This window comes from Vulpes vulpes, chromosome 6 (genome assembly GCF_048418805.1).
Source record: "Vulpes vulpes isolate BD-2025 chromosome 6, VulVul3, whole genome shotgun sequence".
Lineage (NCBI taxonomy): Eukaryota > Metazoa > Chordata > Mammalia > Carnivora > Canidae > Vulpes > Vulpes vulpes.
The window spans coordinates 78500387-78521878 of NC_132785.1; the positions used below are offsets into that span (position 1 = coordinate 78500387).

At 38.8% G+C, this 21492-nt stretch overlaps 1 protein-coding gene across 2 annotated transcripts in view; it reads right to left on the reverse strand.

Moving 5' to 3' along the window:
• TRAPPC6B (trafficking protein particle complex subunit 6B) overlaps positions 1-21230 on the reverse strand; it is a 31007-nt gene extending 9777 nt beyond the window's left edge. Inside the window, exons 1-6 of one of the 2 annotated variants that reach the window (XM_026019083.2) lie at positions 20749-21230; positions 12622-12689; positions 11760-11877; positions 10494-10577; positions 8874-8967; positions 6572-7762 (exon numbers count right to left, since the gene is read on the reverse strand). In XM_026019083.2, coding sequence (XP_025874868.1) covers positions 7731-7762; positions 8874-8967; positions 10494-10577; positions 11760-11877; positions 12622-12689; positions 20749-20829 — 477 coding nt within the window. In that variant the 5' untranslated portion in view covers positions 20830-21230 and the 3' untranslated portion in view covers positions 6572-7730. Of the gene's footprint in view, positions 1-6571; positions 7763-8873; positions 8968-10493; positions 10578-11759; positions 11878-12621; positions 12690-20748 lie in introns of those variants that run through there. The other variant, XM_026019084.2, reaches the window with a different exon arrangement.
• Between the last annotated feature and the right edge of the window lie 262 nt (positions 21231-21492).

Below are 21492 nucleotides of genomic sequence, written 5' to 3' on the forward strand. Positions count from 1 at the left end.
CCCAGGATCCCAGCCGAAGGCAGGTGTGCAACTGCTGAGCCACCCAGGCATCCAATCCAGTGTTTTCCATTGAAGCTCAATACGTTTCTTTTTAAATGCTTTATTACACAAAACTTTTTCTTAAATCATTTTCTTTTTTTTTTTTTTTTTAAGATTTTATTTATTTATTTGAGAGAGAGAACATGAATGGGGTAAGGGGCAGAGGGAGAAGCAGACTCCCCACTGAGCAGGAAGCCCTATGTGGAACTCCATCCCTAGACTCTGGAATCATGACCCAAGCCAAAGGCAGATGCTAAACCAACTGAGCCACCCCAGCACCCCTTAACTGAAGTTTTAAAAATTAGGGATTTATTTTTGTTTCTCATAAAAATTATGATTTAAGTAGTTCAGGACTTGGTGCAGCAGCTCTACAATATCTTAAATGCCCTGGGCTACATCCAGATTTTCAATTTTAGTATGTAGCTTTCATCTTTTTAGTCATGATATGGTTGTTCTATCTCTTGCCTCATTCCAGAAAGGATAACTCCTTTTTGTTGTCTATATCAGGGGAGCAAAATATTACAAGAAATCCTCAACGTATATATCATTTGCCAGTGTTCTATAACACTAATTGTAAAGAGAGCTAGAAAGTATAATTTTTTAGCTGAGTACCTTGCCACTGCTGCCAAAAATGGGGTTCTGTTAGAAAAGGGGAAAGTGGATATTGACTAAGCAGCCAGCATTGTCTTAGATTTCCAGCCTGTACCCCAACTAGCTGTATCAAAACCTCACATTTTTTGCTGATTTGATGCTTGGGAGTTAAGAAGTTGGAGGCTGATTTAATAAAGTTGAAATGTCATTTATTGTTTTAATTTACATTTCTTATGTAACCAGTGGCTGAACATATAGTTATGCACACTACTCACACAAGAAAAGAATTCCTATGGACGAAATAACATAAAAAAAGAAGGCAATTTTGCATGTGCAGAAGACAAGTGGTATAAATTACTATAAGATAGTTACTCCTCTTTTCCAGCAAGCCATAGTATCTCTAATAGTTAATTGAGAAATTCATGTTTATAATGACTCATCTGGCATAGGCTATTTTTCAGGATTGTAGAGACATATGAAAGACATTTTAAGCCACTGAGGATATAGTATGCAGACTACCAATATTTAGGGCTTATCAAGCCTTTCACAAAAGTATCTTCTGATTTTAATGAGCAACTGAAGGGAAAATTTCTCCAATTCTTAACAGGTAGAAAGCCTTAAGTTCATTGAGAAATTACATATTTTGCTTTAAAGATTTTATTGATTCATGAGAGCTACACAAAGAGGTAGAGACATAGGCAGAGAGAGAAGCAGGCTCCCTGCAGGGAGCCCAATGTGGGAATAGATCCCAGGACCCTAGTATCAGGCCCTGAGCCAACTCAACCACTGAGCCACCCAGCTGCCCCAAGAAACTACACATTTTATTTTTATTTTTTTTTAAGATTTTATTTATTTATTCATGAGAGACACAGAGAGAGAGAGAGAGAGGCAGAGACACAGGCAGAGGGAGAAGCAGGCTCCATGCAGGAAGCCCGATGCGGGACTCGATTCTGGATCTCCAGGATCACACCCCAGGCTGCAGGCGGCGCTAAACCGCTGCGCCACCAGGGCTGCCCAAAACTACACATTTTAATTTTTTTTTTTTTTTATGATAGTCATACAGAGAGAGAGAGAGAGAGGCAGAGACACAGGCAGAGGGAGAAGCAGGCTCCATGCACCGGGAGCCTGATGTGGGATTCGATCCCGGGTCTCCAGGATCGTGCCCTGGGCCAAAGGCAGGCGCCAAACCGCTGCGCCACCCAGGGATCCCCAAAACTACACATTTTAAATGTAAAATTTGGAGGTAGTTGTTTTTGTTCTTTTTAAGATTTTATTTTTTATTTATTCATGAGAGATACAGTGAGAGAGAGACACGGGCAGAGGGAGAAGCAGGCTCCATCCTGGGACTCTGGGATCATGCCCTGAGCCACAGGCAGATGCTCACCTGCTGAGCCACCCAGGCGTCCCTGGAGGTAACTATCTTGAAAATAACTGCTACCAAATGGTAGTGTAATCATGTCGGTGGGAGCAGTGAGAAAATAGATGTGCACCTGTATTTTTTTCAACATAAAAAAATAATTCTTTTGTTTAGGGGGACATTATATATTTACAAAGTTGGGATGTTTTTAAGTTTATATTTCTATGAATTTTTAAAAATAAGATTATTTCACCAGGTATCTTAGCAAAATAAGCCTAGTTACAGGCTGAATTAGATTAAAAGTGGTTCAGTTTATCAGTTCTAGCATCTGAGAACAAAGAGAAAAAATGTTTTAGAAATTATGGAGAAAGTTCAAGTTGACCTGTGTTTATGCCAAGATTATATTTTGCTATACATATTACCAAATTTAAAAAAAAAAAAAGTTTCCCAGAGGTACCCTAGATTATTGATTTATGTGTGCTGTATTTCTGGGGAAAAAATCTTGTGATCAAATACTAGGTTAAGGGCAGCCCAGGTGGCTCAGCAGACCCAGGATCAAGTCCCATGTCAGGGTCCCTGCGTGGAGCCTGCTTCTCCCTCTGCCTGTGTCTCTGCCCCTCCCCCCCCCGTATGTGTCTCATTAATAAATAAATAAATCTTTTAAAAAAATACTAGGTTAAACAAAATTAGGCTGATCTGATCTTTTTTTTTTCTTCAGAACCTGTAACATGCCCTTAATGTGCATTAAAAAATCTATAAAAGTGGGGGACCTGGGTGGCTCAGTCAGGTTAAGTGTCTGCCTTGGGCTCAGGTCATGATCTTAGGGTCCTAAGATCAAGCCCTTCTCTTTCCCCTTCTCACTTGTGCATGCACTCTTTCTTTTCTCCCTCTAAAATAAATCTTTAAAAACAAATCTACAAAAAAGGATGGGTTTCCAAAGTATATTTGATCACAATATTCATTTTTCAGAGTACTTTGAAGGGCACCTGGGTGGCTCAGTTGGTTAAGCATCCGACTCTTGGTTGTAGCTTGGATCATGATCTCTGGGACCTGAGATCGAGCCCCGAGTTGGGCTCCACACTGAGCCTTGGATCCTGCTTAAGATTCTCTCTCTCGGGATCCCTGGGTGGCGCAGCGGTTTGGCGCCTGCCTTTGGCCCAGGGCGCGATCCTGGAGACCCGGGATCGAATCCCGCGTCGGGCTCCCGGTGCATGGAGCCTGCTTCTCCCTCTGCCTGTGTCTCTGCCTGTCTCTTTCTCTCTCTGTGACTATCATAAATAAATAAAAAAAAAATTAAAAAAAAAAAAAAAAAAGATTCTCTCTCTCTCTCTCTGTCCCCCTCTCCCTCAAGCCACCCCCCACCCAACGCAGGTGTGCCTGAGCATGCTCACTCTCTCTTCCCTCTGATTAGAAAAGCTTTTATAGATTCTGCTCGGTTTCTTTAACTCTGATGACCCCCAAAATTGTGCCAATCCCCGTTTCTGCAATTAGTTTGAGGGCCTGAGTGAACTCCCATTCTACAGCCATATTCTTGTGGGACTTTGAAACAATTCACCAGGTAACCTTGGATCTAGGATTTTGTTTCCTTTCATCATTGCAGTTGGGTCCTGCTGTGGACTATTTATGTCCCCACAAAATGCATATATTCAAGTCATAACCCCCAAGGTGATAGTATTAGGAGGCAGTGTCTTTGGGAAATGATTATTAGATCATAAGAGCTCGGTCCTCATGAATTAGTGCCCTGATAAAGGAGATCCCAGTTAGCTAGTCCCCTTCTGCCAAGTGAGGACACAATCAAAAACTGAACCAGAAAGCAAGCACTCACCAGACCGAATCTGCTCATAGTTTGTCATTCATATAGGTTTTTGGGGGTTATTTGGGGGGGGGGTGCAGGGCAGAGGAAGAGAGAGAATCTTAAGCAGGTTCCACACCCAGCATGGAGCCTGATGCAGGGCTCACTCTCACAACTCTGAAATCACAACCTGAACCGAAATCAAGTCGGACGCCTAACTGACTGAGCTACTCAGGCATTCCTAAACCGAAATCAAGTCAGACGCCTAACTGACTGAGCTACTCAGCATCCCTATATGGTAGTTCTCTACTTTTGAAACATATATATGCTTTTAAAACAGGTATGCAGGGCACCTGGGTTGAGGGCCTGTGGTGCAGGTCGTGATCCTGGGGTCCTGGGATAGAGTCCCACAAGGGGCTCCTGGCCGGGAGCCTGCCTGTCTGTCTCATGAATAAATAAAATCTTTTGAAATAATAAGTAAATAAATAAATAAATAAATAAATAAAACAGGTGTGCTATTCAGTAAGGGCCCTTTATGACTATAATTAATGAAATAATGCAAAAGGATACTGAACTCTAAACTACCTTCCAATTGCAAAAGGCTTATAAGCCAGAATATCCTGTGTGGTATTTTTCTTCTTTATTTCCATATATACACACAACAGGCACTGTGTTTATAGATTATCTCAATATTTACATCAATTTTATAATTTTATCCCTTTTAATAGGTTTTTAACCTGGAGTCCATGAACTTGTTTGGGAAAAAAAATTACATCTCTATTTTTACTATCTTCTGTTACTTAGCATTTCCTTCAGTTATAAATATAGGCAACAGGGGCACCTGGGTGGCCCAGTGGTTGAGCATCTGCCTTTGGCTCAGGTCGTGATCCCGGAGTTCCAGGATCAAGTCCTGCATGAGGCTCCCTGCAGGGAGCCTGCTTCTCCCTCTGCCTGTGTCTCCACCTGTCTCTGTGTGTCTCTCATGAATAAATAAATAAAATCTGGACAGCCCGGGTGCATTGTGCGGAGTTCATAACATCAATACACTGCTAATAGTAGTCCATGGCCCCCAAAAGATTAAAACAAACACACAAACCCTATACCATGAGGAAATGAGCCTTCATTACTGTCCTATTGCATCCCAGGTATGAGTCCTGAGCATTTTCTCCAACATTCCTCCCAAGAACTCCTGCTTCAAAGAAGGGGTTATTATCCAAAGGGTGTAGTTCAGTGAGGCTCGATACAACTTTGTGTGATAGGGGAGAAGCATTCCTTCTGCTAGGAGATCTATAGCTGATGACCCACAGATTTCCCCTTTTGGACGAGAAAACAATGACTCACATGGTTCCTCAGCACAAGTGGCTTAAATACTTGATGATCTGCCTCACTGGCTTCTTTCACATAGTAAACAATCTCTTCTCTGTGGCACTGCGCATCTTGATGTACACTAAATCCTCTCTCCAGATGGCACTCTCTATAATGCCTTTCTTCCTAACCCAAGGCCTCTGCTAGGTGACCCTCCTGACTTCTGCTAGCTTTAGGCCTATGCCCTGCCCCCACCCAACTGTCAGTCAAAGTCACTCTGTAAACCCTAGGACTCAAAAAAAAAAAAAAAAAAAAAAGCTTAAAAATCACTGGTTTATCATGATTTCTCACCTCAAACAGAAATAGAAATATCCTTTTTGTGGGGATATTTAAAAACCCAAATGATATAAAGCTAAAAGTAAAAAATTTCCATCTACTACTGTACAATTTACTTGCAACTTTTCAGTCTTGAGATTCACAATCATGTATATACATTGTATGTGCAGTAAGTATCCGATAACAAATTTTTTCCCTTAACACCAATTAATATCATTCCATGTACATAAAAACATGGAAAAACATGTAGATTTCATCCTTTTCACCAGCTGTACAGTATTTCCTTATGCCAGTACCATAATTTAATCAAGCGCTATCAATGAACACTTAACTAGTGAAAATCCTTATACATACAAGTTTATATACTCATTTTTCCCAGTTTGAGATATACTTGATATATAACACAGTTTTCTAAGGTGTACACCATGATGAGCTGATACACATTTCTATTGTTAAAATGATTACAGCAGTGAATGCATCCATCACCTCAGTTATATTTTGTGTGCTGAGAACTTTTAAGATCCACTCTCTTAGCAATTTTCAAATATACAATACTGTCAACTATAAGTCACTATGTTGTACATTACATGCCTGGAACTTACTCATCTTATAAGAAGGTTGTACCCTTTGACCACCTTCACCCTCATTTATTTTCTTAGGTTAAATTTATAGAAATGGAGTTGTTGAATTAAAGGATATGTGTGCTTCAAATTGATAAGTGCTCTTTTAAAGTGCAGATATTCACTTATGGAGAATATGGTATGCACTACAAATATTTTTCCCTATTTTAACATTTTCATAGTATTCTCTACCATGCAAATGGTTTTAAAATTTTTTGTCAAGTTTTGTGTGTATATGGCAAAAAAAAAAAAAAACACGTAACATGAAATCTACTTTCTTAAATTTGTATACAGTATTGTTAACTATATGTACATTGTCATACTATCATAAGATCATAAAACTTATCTATCTTCTTTAGTACTCTATAGTTTTATCATTTCACATGCAAACCTTTAAGTTCTTCTCTTCCCTCCTCCTGAGAAAAAAAGTTCAATTCTCCCATATTATTTCTTATATAACCTAACTGTCCCCTTGTCTCAACTACAAGAGATTTCTTTTTGGCTATAAGTAACAAAATACAGAACCAAAAGTAGATTGAACAAGTTAAGGAATTTATTATCTCATGTAACAAAAAGTCCAAAGGAAAAGCAGTTCGGGATTGGTTAATTCGGAATCACAATTAAGGTGCTTTCTATCTGTGCACCCTGCTATCCTCAGTATGATGGCTTTCATCTTTATGCTTGTTCTCTCTCAGTTATCATCAGATGGAAGAGGAGATGACAAATGTACTATATGAGCACTGACCCCAACCCACTGAAAAGATATGGTCTAATGAAAGTTGGTGTGCCTAATCCAATTGCCCATCCCTCTGCTCTTAGGAAATAGTAATTAGGGAATAAAGATAAGGAACCTTCAAACAGCCCTTCTACACATGGGGAGAGAGGCTGAAAGTCAAGACTGTAACAGAAGTATAAAATTCCTTCCTCAAATACCTAATATTCTTTGGCCTTGGAGTCACTGAATTCACATTTAAATTAATCTATATTTCACTTTTATTACATCGATGGAGCTCTCAAGGACTGAATTCTAATAAAATTAAGGACTAAGTTCTGTTAAAGTAAAATGAACTTTTTAAGCAATTTAGGCAGATAGGATGTATATATCACACACACATAATACACAATGTATATAATAAAATCCTTATAGGCATAAAAATTCTTAATAGAAATAAATTATAATAAAATAAAAATTGTTTTAGTGTATTGTTTGCTTTTCTTAAATAACTAAAATTCATAAAGCAAAACCAAAATTTGTTCATTCTTACAAATGAATCATACAAAAATGATTCTGATTGATGCATACTTTTCTTAATGCTAATTTATCAAACCCTGAGTTTTGCTTCTCTGTCTGTGGTTACATACACACCACTATAAGCAAATAAGAATGTTTAAAATAAGGGTCCTACATCTTAGGGTTTAGATATTTGAAATCAGGTTTTTCATTCTGAATAGTTTCAGTAAAATCTGTTATTTAGAATGTCTATCTGCTTTAAGTAGGTTTGTGTTAAATTAATAAAATACAACCTTACTCCTGCTTAAGAGTGCATCTTTCATTACATAAGTTAGCAAATAGCTTATATCAATACAAATGTCCAATATTGTAATTAAATCACTGCTACTTGATAGACTTTATACATGAATAATTTATCTCTTTACACTGTTGAAGCTTTGCCTTGCATTTCAGTATGTTTTATAGCTTCTGGATCATCACCTGAAATTTACCTAAAAAAAGAAAAATGAAAATCATTCCTTGATTTTAGGTGCAAGGAAAACAAGCCTAAACATCAATTTTTCTGTCCTATTAGAAAGTGATTTCAATGAAGAAACTTGCTATGTCAAACAACTTTTCACACTTTTCACAATGCTCAACAAAGTCCATTTCATTTTTATGAGATGATTATCTGTTTTGTGAATAGGTGTCTTTGCTTCTCTTTGTGATTCCTACCTGTGTAGTTCACCGCTGACTATCAGTGTAAATAGAAAGGTAATATAGCGATGCTCAAATCAATTTTATTTTTGGTTGGTAGCTTTGGTAAAAAGATCTTTGGAAAGGAGTTTAGCGATAAAAGATTAGTTGGTTTTATCTAGCTTTATTCTAGAAAATTGTTTTTAAAAAGACATTTTCAATGCTATAGGAAATTTTGCTATCTTAAAGAGTAATGCAGAAATATTTCCTTTAAAAGTTAAGAATCACCAGGGTGCCTGGGTGGGGCAGTCAGTTGAGTATCTGAGTCTTGGTTTTGGTTCAGGTTGTGATCTCAGGGTTGTGGGATGAGCCCTGTTTTGGGCTCTGCACTGAGCACCAATGAGCACAGAGTCAACTTGGGACTCTCTCTCTCTCTCTCTCTGCCCTTCCCCCACCTCTTAGAAATAAATCTTTAAAACTAAATACCTACATAAAAGAATCACTAAATGTCTTATACATTTGGATTATGTTAGCACACTTTCTTAAATCATTGTCCATCATGAATTTAAAAGTCTGAATATGAATATAAGCATACTACATATATTAAATGTTAAAATTGATAAAAGTAAAACAAAATGGCTTTAGCTTTCTAAATTTTCTGTTAATAAAAACAAACACCAGACTTGAAAAATAATCACTAAAAACATTTTTTTTAAGATTTTACCCATTTATTTATGAGAGACACAGAGAGAAAGAGAGGCAGAGGCACAGACAGAGGGAGAAGCAGGCTCCATGCAAGGAGCCTGATGTGGGACTCGATCCCGGGACTCTAGGATCACACCCTGGGCTTAAGGCAGGCACTAAACTGCTGAGCCACCTAGGGATCCCCCATTAAAAACATTTTTAAGAAATGTGAATTCAACTTACAAGCAGGCATTGAAGATACTTCAGCTGTGACAATACTTTTTATTCCCAAGTTTGATAAGCCACCTCTGATTAAGCCACATGTAAATGCTAAATACTGAAAGGAACAAAAAAATGTAAAGAATATTAAGGATCTACTAAGATAGCAATGCTACTGAAAAATATGACATTTAGTTAAACCTTGGTATTAATAAGTCATTGCTGTTTAAAAAAGGACTGTGGAAGAATTTCTCAAATTACTGAAAATTCTGATTGTTAAAACAATTTCCCAGCTTATTGACAACTAAAACATGGACACATGACTTAAGGTGCTCCAGCCCTGGACTCTCAATCCAGAAAGAGTGAAAAAACAAACTAGAAACATATTAGAATTAGTTGTAGAGGCAGCAAAGGTGGCTGTCATCAGTGCTATGCAAAGAATTCTAACCCTCCCTCCCTAAGGGTCAACTTCTACAGTTCTTGCCTGCTTTCTGAGCCTTCCCATCAATTCTGTAAGTTTATTCCCCTAAACAGAGTTGGTTTCTGTTTTCTACAATCAAGAATAATGATTTCTTCAGACTTATAGCCAATCTGCTACAACAAAGAATCATCCAGTTCAGAATATCAACAGTGAAGTGTTGAGAAACCCTATCAAATGGAAACAAGGAAAGGGACTAAGGTACAGCAGAGAAAGCCAGCCAAGAACAGGAGTAAAAAATTAAGTAATCCAAGGAATTTTTGATTATGTACATTTTTGTATTAGATGATATTCAATATGATAAATCTATGAATAACAAATTATCAGTTTATAATTAATTTACATAAATGAGTACTGATCAGTAAGTAGATCTGGAGTCATGAAATTTTGACCTGGAAGAGACTTTAGAGATTACTTATAATATAGGCGCTATGATAACCAATCTTATTAAGGTCTAGAGGGGATTATGTAACTTATCCAATGTCAAACAAACCTGTAAATTGTGTAGTTTAAAATATAGATTTATTTGGTTTGAAGCCCATGCTCTTCCCACTAATAATGCTTTTGTTAGATAATTTAGGTATGGATAAATTTTTACAGATAACTAATAGGTTATACTGACCCAGATATTTTAATCACCTCAAAGAAACCCTTACATTAAAACCTCAGCTTTCTTTAATACATCTGATCTACTTATGGATTCCTACCTGAAAATAAAAACAAAAACCACACAAAATCCAGGAGCACAAAACATGTGTTATACTTAACACAAAACATGTATTAGAAAAAAAATGTTGACGATATTAAAAAATTGTTTTTTAATTAACTAAAGGAGATTGTAAATATACTGTGAGGTGAATATTTTCACACAATGCCAGTTTTGTAAGCTTGACTATCTTTTCTGATATATCTATGCTGTATATTCAAGAATCTAACATTAATTTACATTTCAGTGGCATTTGGTTATAATATCATAAACCTACTCAGCTATAGGTTAATACAGTTTATTTTAATATGATGAACACATGAACACCCGTCTCCTATTTCATAAAAAAGTACTTAAACAAAAGAGAACAACTTTAAAACCTATTCCAAATTCAAAAGTCTGTTGTTGTTGGCATTGTACTTTCCCTAAGAAAACTCCAATCATCTATTCCATTAAATACCTTAGATGCATGTTCTAAATACTGTTTTCCTGCAGACATCTGAGTAAGCAGACGAAATTTGTTGTCCTGAAGTACATAGATGCCCTATTTGAAAAATAGAAAACATATCCAAAGTCAGTGTAGTCTGTAGTCTTTAAAAATGATCTCTTCCCTTCAAAACAATTCAAGAGTTTTTTTAAAGTTATTAAAACTCTCTGATGGTCAAATTTCTTTAAATGAAGGAATTTTACAGTTTTCAAGCTGAAAAGTTGTTCAGAACTTTATAACACTAATATTTATTGAATGCTTCAAGATGCTAAAGATATAAAGATGCCTAAGATAGTTCCTACCCTTAAAGAACCCACAGACTAGTGGCAAAGGAATCAGAAATACACGTCCAGGTGGAATTAGCAGTTATATATTATTAGCTCATACTTACAAAGCTAATAATCAGTCACTTCTCATTAGCATTTCAATACTTACAAAGACTGATATTGTTATGCTAAAAGATGAAACTACTGGTAGCTACTAATACATCTTTTTCATTTTCTAATACTTAATCAAAATGCCAAATCCATTCTAAATATTTCCTTGAGTTTTATAAAACAAATTAAATTTATTTCAATGCACAATTTTCCATGTAATCTATTAAATCTTGTATCAACAAATTATTTTAAGAAGAGAAAAATGACAGCAACTAAATAATGCAAAAGTTGCTTAAAAAGTTAAATATACTTTGTAAACTTTAGAAATTACTCTAAAAACAAATGTGACATATTTGTGTTTCTGCGAAAAGAACCATTAATAACTAAGGAACCAAATCCTAGACGTTTATCATTCTACATTTGCTACTTTTTTTTTTTTAAGATTTTATTTATTTATTCATGAGACATACCCAGAGAGAGACAGAGAGAGGCAGAGACACAGGCAGAGAGAGAAGCAGGCTCCATGCAGGGAGCCTGACATGGGACTCAATCCCAGATCTCCAGGATCATGCACTGGGCTGATGGCAGCGCTAAACCACTGAGCCACCCAGGCTACCCAACTTTTTAAAACTTAAGATAGTTATTTAATTGGGAGAAAGAAACAGCTATCATTACTGATAAATGTCTCTTAGTTCTTATTCACTATATCCTATTACAGAAAAAAAGTAATGATGTATTAACACATAAAAGAAACATTTCAAAGGTGACTAAAAATTTTTAGTTTAATATAATAAATGACTAAAATAGAACATTTATATTAAGTTAAAGGACCTAAAAAATAAGCCTTAATTTGTTTAAGTACCTGATGATTTGTCCTTAGATTGTCGATTTGTTTCTTGAATACTGTAGTCCAAAAATCTTTGCAAATGAACTTCATGATATCTAACTCATCCTTGAACCTTGCAGTATCTTTTGTAAACCTACAAAGACCAACTAAAAGTAATCAGTATTCTTCCTCCAAAGAAAGCAGGAGGGTCACATTATTCACTAATTTTGAAATGCCATTACAGCACTGAACATTAACTGATAGTCATAAAGTAATAAGAACAAAGCAAAAAGATCCCATTTCAATTCACATTGTTATGTAATTATGGTGCTAAAATTAGTCTAACAGTAAGCTGCAATTTTAGGTACCATACAATTCATTCTAGCATGTCAAAAAAAAAAAAAAAGGCTGAGCATAATCATGGTATTGTTATATAAAACATAACCAGATTCAGCTATTCAAATAATGAGAAATGAACACTTTATGAATTCATCTATAAATTAGAAGATTACTACATGCATAAATCTAGACTCTAAAGCATTTCCATCCCTTGCATTTAAACAAAAATCCATTTAGGTTAAAGAACCTACTAGACCTCAAATAGAAAATGTAACTAAATTTTAGATGTTGTCTCAGTACACCAAAGTTTTTAGGAAAAAAGTCTAAAATACAAAATATACATATACATTTTCTTCAAATATTAAAACATGAAAGTTAGGTAACTGAGTTAAAATAGCAACAGACCTAAAAAGAAATTTTAATGTGAATTAAAGAATAGAGAATAAATAAAATTTAGGAATTAAAATTAAAGTATTTCAAATTTTATATAATCTTTTGAAACGGATCACCTTTGTTTATAACCTACCTGGAAGAAAATTTTCAAATCCATACTGCTCACCTTTCTATCAATCCTTGTCCCACTCGAAACCCCATGTTTTCCAGCTTAGTAATACAGCGTCCATTTTCCTATTTTAAAAAAATAATAGTTTTGAATATTTTTAGAATGCCAGAAAATATTTAAAAATTGTTTTAAGATGCTGACTAAAAATATTAATGTAAGTGGTTGCACTTTTTTCACTAAAATATTCTTTTTTAATTTTTTTAAATTTTACTTATTTGAGAGAGAGAGAGAGCAGGAGCAGAGGGAGGGGCAGAGGGAGAGGTAGAAGTGGACTCCCCTGCCGAGCAAGAAGCCTAATGGAGGGCTAGACCCCAGAATCCTGGGATAATGATGTGACCTTCGCAAAGGCATAAACTTAACAGACTGAGCTACCCAGGCACCCTCACTAAAACATTCTAAGAAATAGTGAATTACAAGTTATATTTGAGTTTTCTTAGTACTAATCATTTCATAAAGCACTTCTCTTCTCAGTTATAAAAAACGAAGTCAAAGTTTCACCTTTCCATCAGTCATTCCCTTTGGGAGGTTATTAAACTCTGTTGTTGCTTGCTTCAGAGTCATGTAAGCTTTCCAGTTCTGTGTCTTAGTTGATGACCCTACCTTCCTATGCCAGGAATTATGCAGTTGGTTTGCTCTTTCTTTGACAATCTCATCCAGTCTTTAGACTTTAAATACTACCCATATGATGAAGACTTTCAAAATCCTCTGGATCACCTACAAAGCTATGTAAAATTCAGAGTTCTTCTCTCAGGCCTCAATCTCCTACTGTTCTTCACTCACATCGGCTCTAGCAACACTGGTCTTGCTGTCGTTAAACATGCCAGGCATGCTCCAATCTCAGGGCTCCTGTACAGGCAGCTCTTCCTCCAGATATCCACATAACCAACTCCCTCACTTGAAGTCTTCACTCACATGTCACTATCTCAGTGAAGCCCATCTTCTTTCTTTCTTTTTTTTTTTTCAGGTGTACAAAATCATTCAACAATTCTATAGATTATTCAGTGCTCATCATAGTAAGTATATTCTTAATCACCTTAATCTATTTCACCCATCACCCCACCCACCCATATCAGTGGGTCTCATTTTAACTATCTTCTTTAAAACTGCAACATTATTCCCCTTCAGAAATTCTCTATTCTGGTCATTTTCAAATTGTGCTCCAAGACCAGTAACATTAGCATCACCAATTCTGAAACCAAATTTACTGAATCAGAACTGTAGGTGTGGGTCAGTAATCTATGTTTAGAAGCTCTCTAAAAGTAGGAGGTCTGGCTGGCTCACTGGGTAGAGCATGCAACTCAATCTCTGGGTTCTAGGCTAAAGCCCCATGTTGAGTATAGAGATTACTTAAAAATAAAGTAAAAAAAAAAAAAAAAAAAAAAAAAAGCCCCCTAACAGTCACTCTGATGCTCCATCCCATTTCCCTGCTTAATTAGTCTCCAAAGAACTTCTTTCACCATTTAGCATACTATATACATTTTACTAATTTCACATGATCCATGTCCCTCCATCCTGACCCTCTGCTAGAATACAGCTCCAAGATAGCAGGGATATTTATATATTCTAAAGTTTGTTAGTCTTCACTAAATACACCATAGGCCTCATTATTTGCTGAACTTTCTTCTAAGGAACCATGTATTCTAATGAGGTTGTGACTACTAAATCTGTGCTTTTATAGTAGAAACTTTATTGGACATAGCTATAAAGAGGTCCCATTGCCCCCTCAAATTAGGCATATTCAAAATGATATTCAGGGTACCTGGCTGGCTCAGTCAGTAGAGCATGCAACTCGATCTCAGGGTTGTAAATCCAAGCCCCACACTGGGTATAGAGATTACTTAACAGTAGATTACTTAACAATACTTAATTTTAGAGGCACCTGGGTGGCTCAGTGGTTGAGCATCTGCCTTTGGCTCAGATTGTGATCCTGGGGTCCTGGGATCGAGTTCCACATCAGGTTCCCCACAGGGAGCACCCTTCTCCCTCTGTCTCCCTGTGTCTCTCATGAATAAAATTTTTAAAATATTAAAATCTTTAAAAAAAATTAGATGAGCACCTGAATGGCTTAGTCAATTAAGCGACCCACTCTTAGTTTCAGCTCAGATTGTGGTCTTAGGGTTGTGGGATCAATCCCTGCATTGGGCTCACTGCTTAGCAGGGAGTCTACTTGAGATTCTCTCCCTCTACCCTCCCCCCACCACTTCCACAATCTCTCTCTCTCTCTCAAATAAATAAATTAATAAATGAAATCTTTTTAAAAAATGATATTATCTTAATTTCCTTCGCCTGTGAGGCCTCTAAAATTCCCTAACTTTAATGGCAATCCCAACCAGAAAACTTCCATTTTCTTTCCCCCTTTCTTCCCAACCTTCCACACACACTGCAGTCCTGTGGAGCCTACCATCTATATGCTTTCAAAATCTGTCTTCTCTCTTCATCCCTTCTCATTTCTCTCCTGGTTTTCAGTTAGAGCCTTCCAAATGATCTCCTTGTCTCTAGTTTCTTCTTCCCTTGATTTCTATCTTCTGTATTTCTGGTAGAGACTTTCTAAAAACCAAATCATGTTATTTCTCTACTGAACCTTTCAGCACCCTCTCCCCCTTTCTTCAAAATAAAGTTCAAACCCCTTAGTATGGCATGTGCCTTTCCTTAAATGATCCTGGCTAGTTAACCAGAATCACTAATGGCCACATATCCACAAACATCTCTCCTTCTACCACTCTGAAATTTCTGCAAAAACTCTAGAGTTCCATGCTTTCTTCTGCCCCTATGCCTTAGCACATGCTGTTCCATAGACCATATATCCCCTTTTTTTAAAAAAAAAAAAAGATTTTATTTATTTGAGAGAGAGAGAGAGAGTGAACAAGCAGGGGGAGGGACAGAGGGAGAAGCAGACTCCCCACTGAGCAGGAAGTCTGACACAGGGCTTGATCCCAGGATCATGACCTGACCCACCCAGGTGCCACTTTATACATTTTTAAAAAGATTTATTTGAGAAAGAGAGCAGCAGGGAAAGGGAGAGGAATAGAAAGAATCTCAAGCTGACTCCCCACTAAACTGGGAGCCTGACATGGGACTCTATCTCAGGACCCTGAGATCCTGACCTGAGCTGAAACTAACAGTAGGATACCCAACCAATGGTGCCATCCAGGCGCCCCAGAGACCGTACATCCTTTAAATTCAGCAAAAAGTATCATATCCCCCCAAAAGCCTTCCTTGACACTCCTTTGGGCCCTATGCTGTCATAACACTCTGCCCATAAATCTATTATTGTACTTATCACAATCATTCATTTTTCTGTTACTCTCCAGCTCACTTCAAAACATACTTAGGTGGGGAAAAAAAATGCTCAGGTGGAATAAGTAACCCGTCAGCCTTTGTGGAACAATCCGGACTTTGTACAATCACCCAGGAGTATGTTGACCAGCAGGAAATATGATTATATATAAACATTCTGATATCCTAACTATTGATCACACGAGCCCAATGTTGCTACTTGTTCACTCACTTTGGTATCTGTGAATACTCACTAGTGGCCACCATTTTTTAGAAAAATTAAACTTGAGAATATTTTATATTTTCACCTTTTTAAGGAATCTATTCTCCATAAATTGGTAAATGCCCAATTATTCAGTTTTTAAAGACTTAATTCCTCTCCAAGCATAGTTTAAAAATCATTGATTTGGAGAGTGAGAATACTGGTTCTTTACTTCACTTTAAAACTTATGACTTCAAGGACACCTGGGTGGCTCAGCGATTGGGCTTCTGCCTTCAGCTCAGGGCGTGATCCCAGGGTGGCAGGATCGAGTCCCACATTGGGCTCCCTGCATGGAGCCTGCTTCTCCCTCAGCCTCCCTCCCTCTGTGTCTCTCATGAATAAATAAATAAAACCTTAAAATAAATAAATAAATAAATAAATAAATAAATAAATAAATAAATAACAAAACTTATGACTTCATCTCTGGAAAGATATATAAAAACCATATAAAAACCACTACTTGGGCAGCCTGGGTGGCTCAGTGGTTTAGCACCGCCTTCAGCCCAGGGCCTGATACTGGAGACCTGGGATTGAATCCCACGTCGGGCTCCCTGTATGGAGCCAGCCCTTTCCGTCTGCCGCTCTTGCTCTCTCTCTGTGCCTCTTATTAATAGATAAATAAAATCTTAAAAAAATAAAATAAAATAAAAACCATTGCTTAATGTCAGGATTATGTCTTTCTTTTACATCTTTTTATTACAAAAAACCTGAAGTACACCTAAGTTGAGACATTAATACAATGAACTCTTGTACACCTAGATTCCAAAATGGATTCTAATCAACACTCCCATATTAATTTTTTTAAAGATTTTATTTATTTATTTGACAGAGAGAGAGAGAGAGAGAGAGAAAGTAAGTGCACAAGCAGGGGGAAGAGAGAGAGAAGCAGGCTCCCCGCTGATCAGGGAGCCAGATGTGGGGCTTGATCCCAGGACCCTGGGATCATGACCTGAGCCAAAGGCAAATGCTTAACCAACTGAGCTACCCAGGTGCCCCCATATTAACCTTTTAAAATCCTTTTTGCTTATATACACTTTCAATTCCCCATTGTAAACAAAGTACAATAGCAAAAACTATATTTTTAGTTTATTTAAATAGTTTTAAAGATTTATTTTTAAACTCCACCCAGTGTGGAGCTCAAACTTAAACCCCAAGATCAAGAGTGGCATGCTCAGTCGGGGCACTTGGGCGGTGCAGTGAGTTAAGTGTCTGACTCTTGGTTTCAGCTCATGTCATGATCTTAGGGTTGTGGGATCACGCTCAGCATGGAATCTGCTTGAGTGTCTCTCTCCTTCTCCCTTTGCATCCCTCCTACCCCCACTCTTATGCATGCTCTTACAGTCTTTACATAAATCTTTAAAGAAATTTAAAAAAGAGAGTCGCACACTCTACCAACTGAGCCAGCCAGGCTTCCCAAAAGTTATATTTAGATAAAATGATTCAAAACTTACAGATTTCCTTTTCCTTATATGACTAGCACATCTCTTAATATTGTCAATTATGATTATGATAGGTATTTTGGTTAATCCACTGGAAAAGAAAAGGATTAAAAAAAAGATTTTCCAGGCTAAAAGTTGAAAGAGGGAAAGTAGAGAGACGGGAACAAAGAGAACTGATTGTACACATCATAGTGGGGGAGCAGGGGTTTAATGATAAAAGAGTAAAAGAGGTGTGTTGGTCATTATTCTCTGGGAAAAGAGTAAAAGGCAGGCTAACTTTGCATAAAGAGCAAATTCCTGCTACTCATCACTTAGCATAGATACTAAACATTAAAAACTATTGGTTATTGATGATAATGAAGACAAAAGTGTGGAACTTGGAAAAAATCTCTATTACAGATGGAACTGAATAAGAATATATTTGTTTCATTTCCAATACTCTTCCTAGTATCTTTCTAGTATCTCCAAATGCATTATGCCTTTCTGCCATACTGAATGTGTCCCCCCAACTCAAAAATTATTTTGAAATCCTAACCCCCAATGTGATAGTATTATGAAATAGGGACCTTGGTAGGTGATTCTGTCATGACGATGGAGCCCTTAAGAAAGAGATTAATGAAGGGGGACTGCTGGGTGGCTCAGTAGTTGAGTGTCTGCCTTTGGCTCAGGGCATGATTCCAGAGTCCTGGGATCAAGTCCTGCATTGGGCTTCCTGCATGGAGCCTGCTTCTCCCTCTGCCTATGTCTCTGCCTCTCTCTTTCTGTCTCTCATAAAAAAATAAAATCTTTATTTAAAAAAAAAAAGAGTAAGATTAATGGGGGCACTTGGGTGGCTCAGTTGGTTAAGCACCTGCCTTTGGCTCAGGTCATGATCCCAGGATTCTGGGATCAAGGCCCACATCAGTCTCCCTGCTCAGCAGAGAGCCTGCCTCTCCCTTCTGCCTCTGCCCCTGCTCATGTTCTCTCTCTCACTCACTCCTTCAAATAAATAAAATCTTTATTTAAAAAAGATTTAATGCCACTATAAAAGAGACCCCAGAGAGCTAGCTAGCCCCCTTCCACTATGTGAACACACAGCCAAAAGACATCCATCTATGAGCCAGAAGTAGGCCCTCATTAGACACGGAATTTTCTGGTGCCTTGATCTTGGACTCTTCACCCTTCGCAATTGTTAGAAATAAATTTCTATTATTTATAAGTTACCCACTTTATGATGTTTGGTTATAGGAGCCTGCATAGGCTAATACACTATCTTGTGGTTTACACCATTCCCAGATTCCTACAGACACCTCAAAAATTCAACATGTTCAAAATAAATTCATGCTTTATCTTTTTCTCCCCTTTTCCCTCTCCGTCCAACACAACTGCTCAAGGTAAACACCTGAGAATTTTCAACTCTCACAACTATACCTGGGTCCCAGAGTTTCCACCTAACTTTCAAAAAATTCTCTACTTTTCTGTCACAATTCAGCTCTTCATCATATTCTGCCGACTTCTGAAATAATGAATCTTCTCACTACAAGAGTCTTCTCTAACCTAAATACTGGATTATCTTTCTAAAATGCAAATGGACCACATCATTCTCCTCTTTAAAAATTATCCACGGGGGTGCCTGGGTGGCTCAGATGATTAAGACTAAGTTCGGGTCAAGATCTCAGGGTCGTGGGGATCCCTGGGTGGCTCAGGGGTTGAGCGCCTGCCTTCGGCCCAGGACGTGGTCCTGGAGTCCCGGGATCGAGTCCCACGTCCAGCTCCCTGCATGGAGCCTGCTTCTCTCTCTGCCTGTGTCTCCCATTCTCTCTCTCTCTGTGTTTCTCATGAATAAACAAAAAATTAAAAAAAAAAAAAAAAAGATCTCAGGGTCGTGAGATTGAGCCGCCCCTAGGGCTCTGCACTGAGTCTGGAGCCCGCTTAGATTCTCTCTCTTTCTGGGACGCCTGGGTGGCCCAGCGGTTGAGCATCTGCCTTCAGCCTGGGGCGTGATCCCGGGAACCGGGATCGAGTCCCACGTTGGGCTCCCTGCATGGAGCCTGCTTCTCCCTCTGCCGGTGTCTCTGCCTCTCTCTCTCTCTCTCTCTCTCTGTGCCTCTCACAAATAAAATCCTTAAAAAAAAAGAATTCTCTCTCTCTCCGTCTGCCCTTCTCTCTCCAGCTCTCGCTCGCTCTAAAACAAAACAAAAAACTCCACTGCGAATGTCAAATTCTTTAATCATACAGCATACAGGGCTCTTTCCAGCTTCAGTTCCCAACACTTCTCACTCTCTGCCCATTCAATCGAGTGACAGTGAAATGCTTAAGCATATTTAAATGCATTACACTCTTTCATACCCCTATGCCTTTACCTTTGCCTAAGATGCTTTCCCTACCCCCACTTTCCACCTCTCTTTCTCAACAGCATTTAAAAGAGCTTCTGACCTGAGCATGACTTTGGAATATCTCGTTTATAATATTCGTTACAACTCCGTAATTCTGTGCCAAATTACTACCCAGTACATTATTCACCGAACCCCTACTCCCCAATGACTGGTGAAGCGGGGGGTTGACTTACTTAGCACAGTGTCCGGCTCACAACACACCATTAATACGTATTTTCTGAATGAATCAACGAATGAGTGAAAATTCCCACGTATTAGAAGTAACTCCCAGGAGAATGGAGTCACTGTTTCATTACTATCCCCCCCAGCAACACAAAACTACCTCTGTCATAGGCACTAAATAACTATTTTTTGAATTAGACTGGTTTCCTGATTATAGTAACGCCTACATGAGCCTTCTATACTCAGGCGCGTGCAGTAATACTGAGGGTTACGGGACGGGGGGCGGGGGGGACTCGCAAGCCTGTCCGGCCGATGGCTCCCAGGGCTGGGAGTGACAGAATTAGGGAGGGGCGCCAAAATCAGCTGTGCAGCCAACACTGCCATAAATCATGGTATCGACGACGCTTAAACAGAGTATCAGACAGAAGATGCGAAAGAGAAAAGGCTGACGGCTGAAGACAGCCGGCAGGTTCTAGGCTCGGGATGCTTGGACGTGGACCAGTTTGTCCACACTTCAGAAGGGCTTGGGTGGCGACACGAGAGTTGAAGGAAAGAGCGGAGGAAACAGTGTCACCGCAAAAGGACCTTAAGGGCTTGTGGCAGCACTCACCACCTCCCCCTGCTCCGCGGACTTGTACACTCCAGACACCATCTCGTTATGGAGAAGCAAAAACAACGCCTCGTCCGCCATTTCCTGCTTATTCTTCCAAACGCCGGGTTTCGGCTCCCGTTTGGGCCGGGCTCAAAGGTTCCGGCTGGCGCTTGAGCGATTTAGACGGCAGCGCCGCGACTCCTTCAGTCCACAGCCCGTTCCTGGTTGCTAGGAGACCCAGGAATTCGCTTCGCTTCCCCCAAAGCTGGGAAAAGACGGAGCCCGGTACCGGGGCGAGCCCACCCCAGGGCTACCAAGCCCTCAGGCCCGACGACACAGTCTTGACAGCAGCCGGAACCAAACAGAGCCAGCGGAGATCCTATCCGGACCCTGGGCGTGGGGCGAAAAAACAACTTCCGGTTCCGTCTACTCCGGCATTCCGCCAGCTCTAGGATCACAGAGTTACTTCCCCGTAGGGGTGCACCGCTCCCGCCCAGATCGGGAGAAGCGTCCTCTTACGAGTGACGTCACAGGCGGGGCGGGGCGGGGCGGGGGAAGGGAAGTGTGAGCCGGGTAAAATAAGACAAAGGAGCGCCCGCTGCCCTCTGGGTGTTAACTACCTGTGTTAGGCCTGGCGAGGTTCGCTTCATCAAAAGCTTGCACTTCTGCCATATGTTCTTCAATATGAAGAGCAAAGACAGTGAATAAATCATTTTTTTTCAGGCTATAAAGTTTAGATATGTTGAGAAATCATCCCAATGC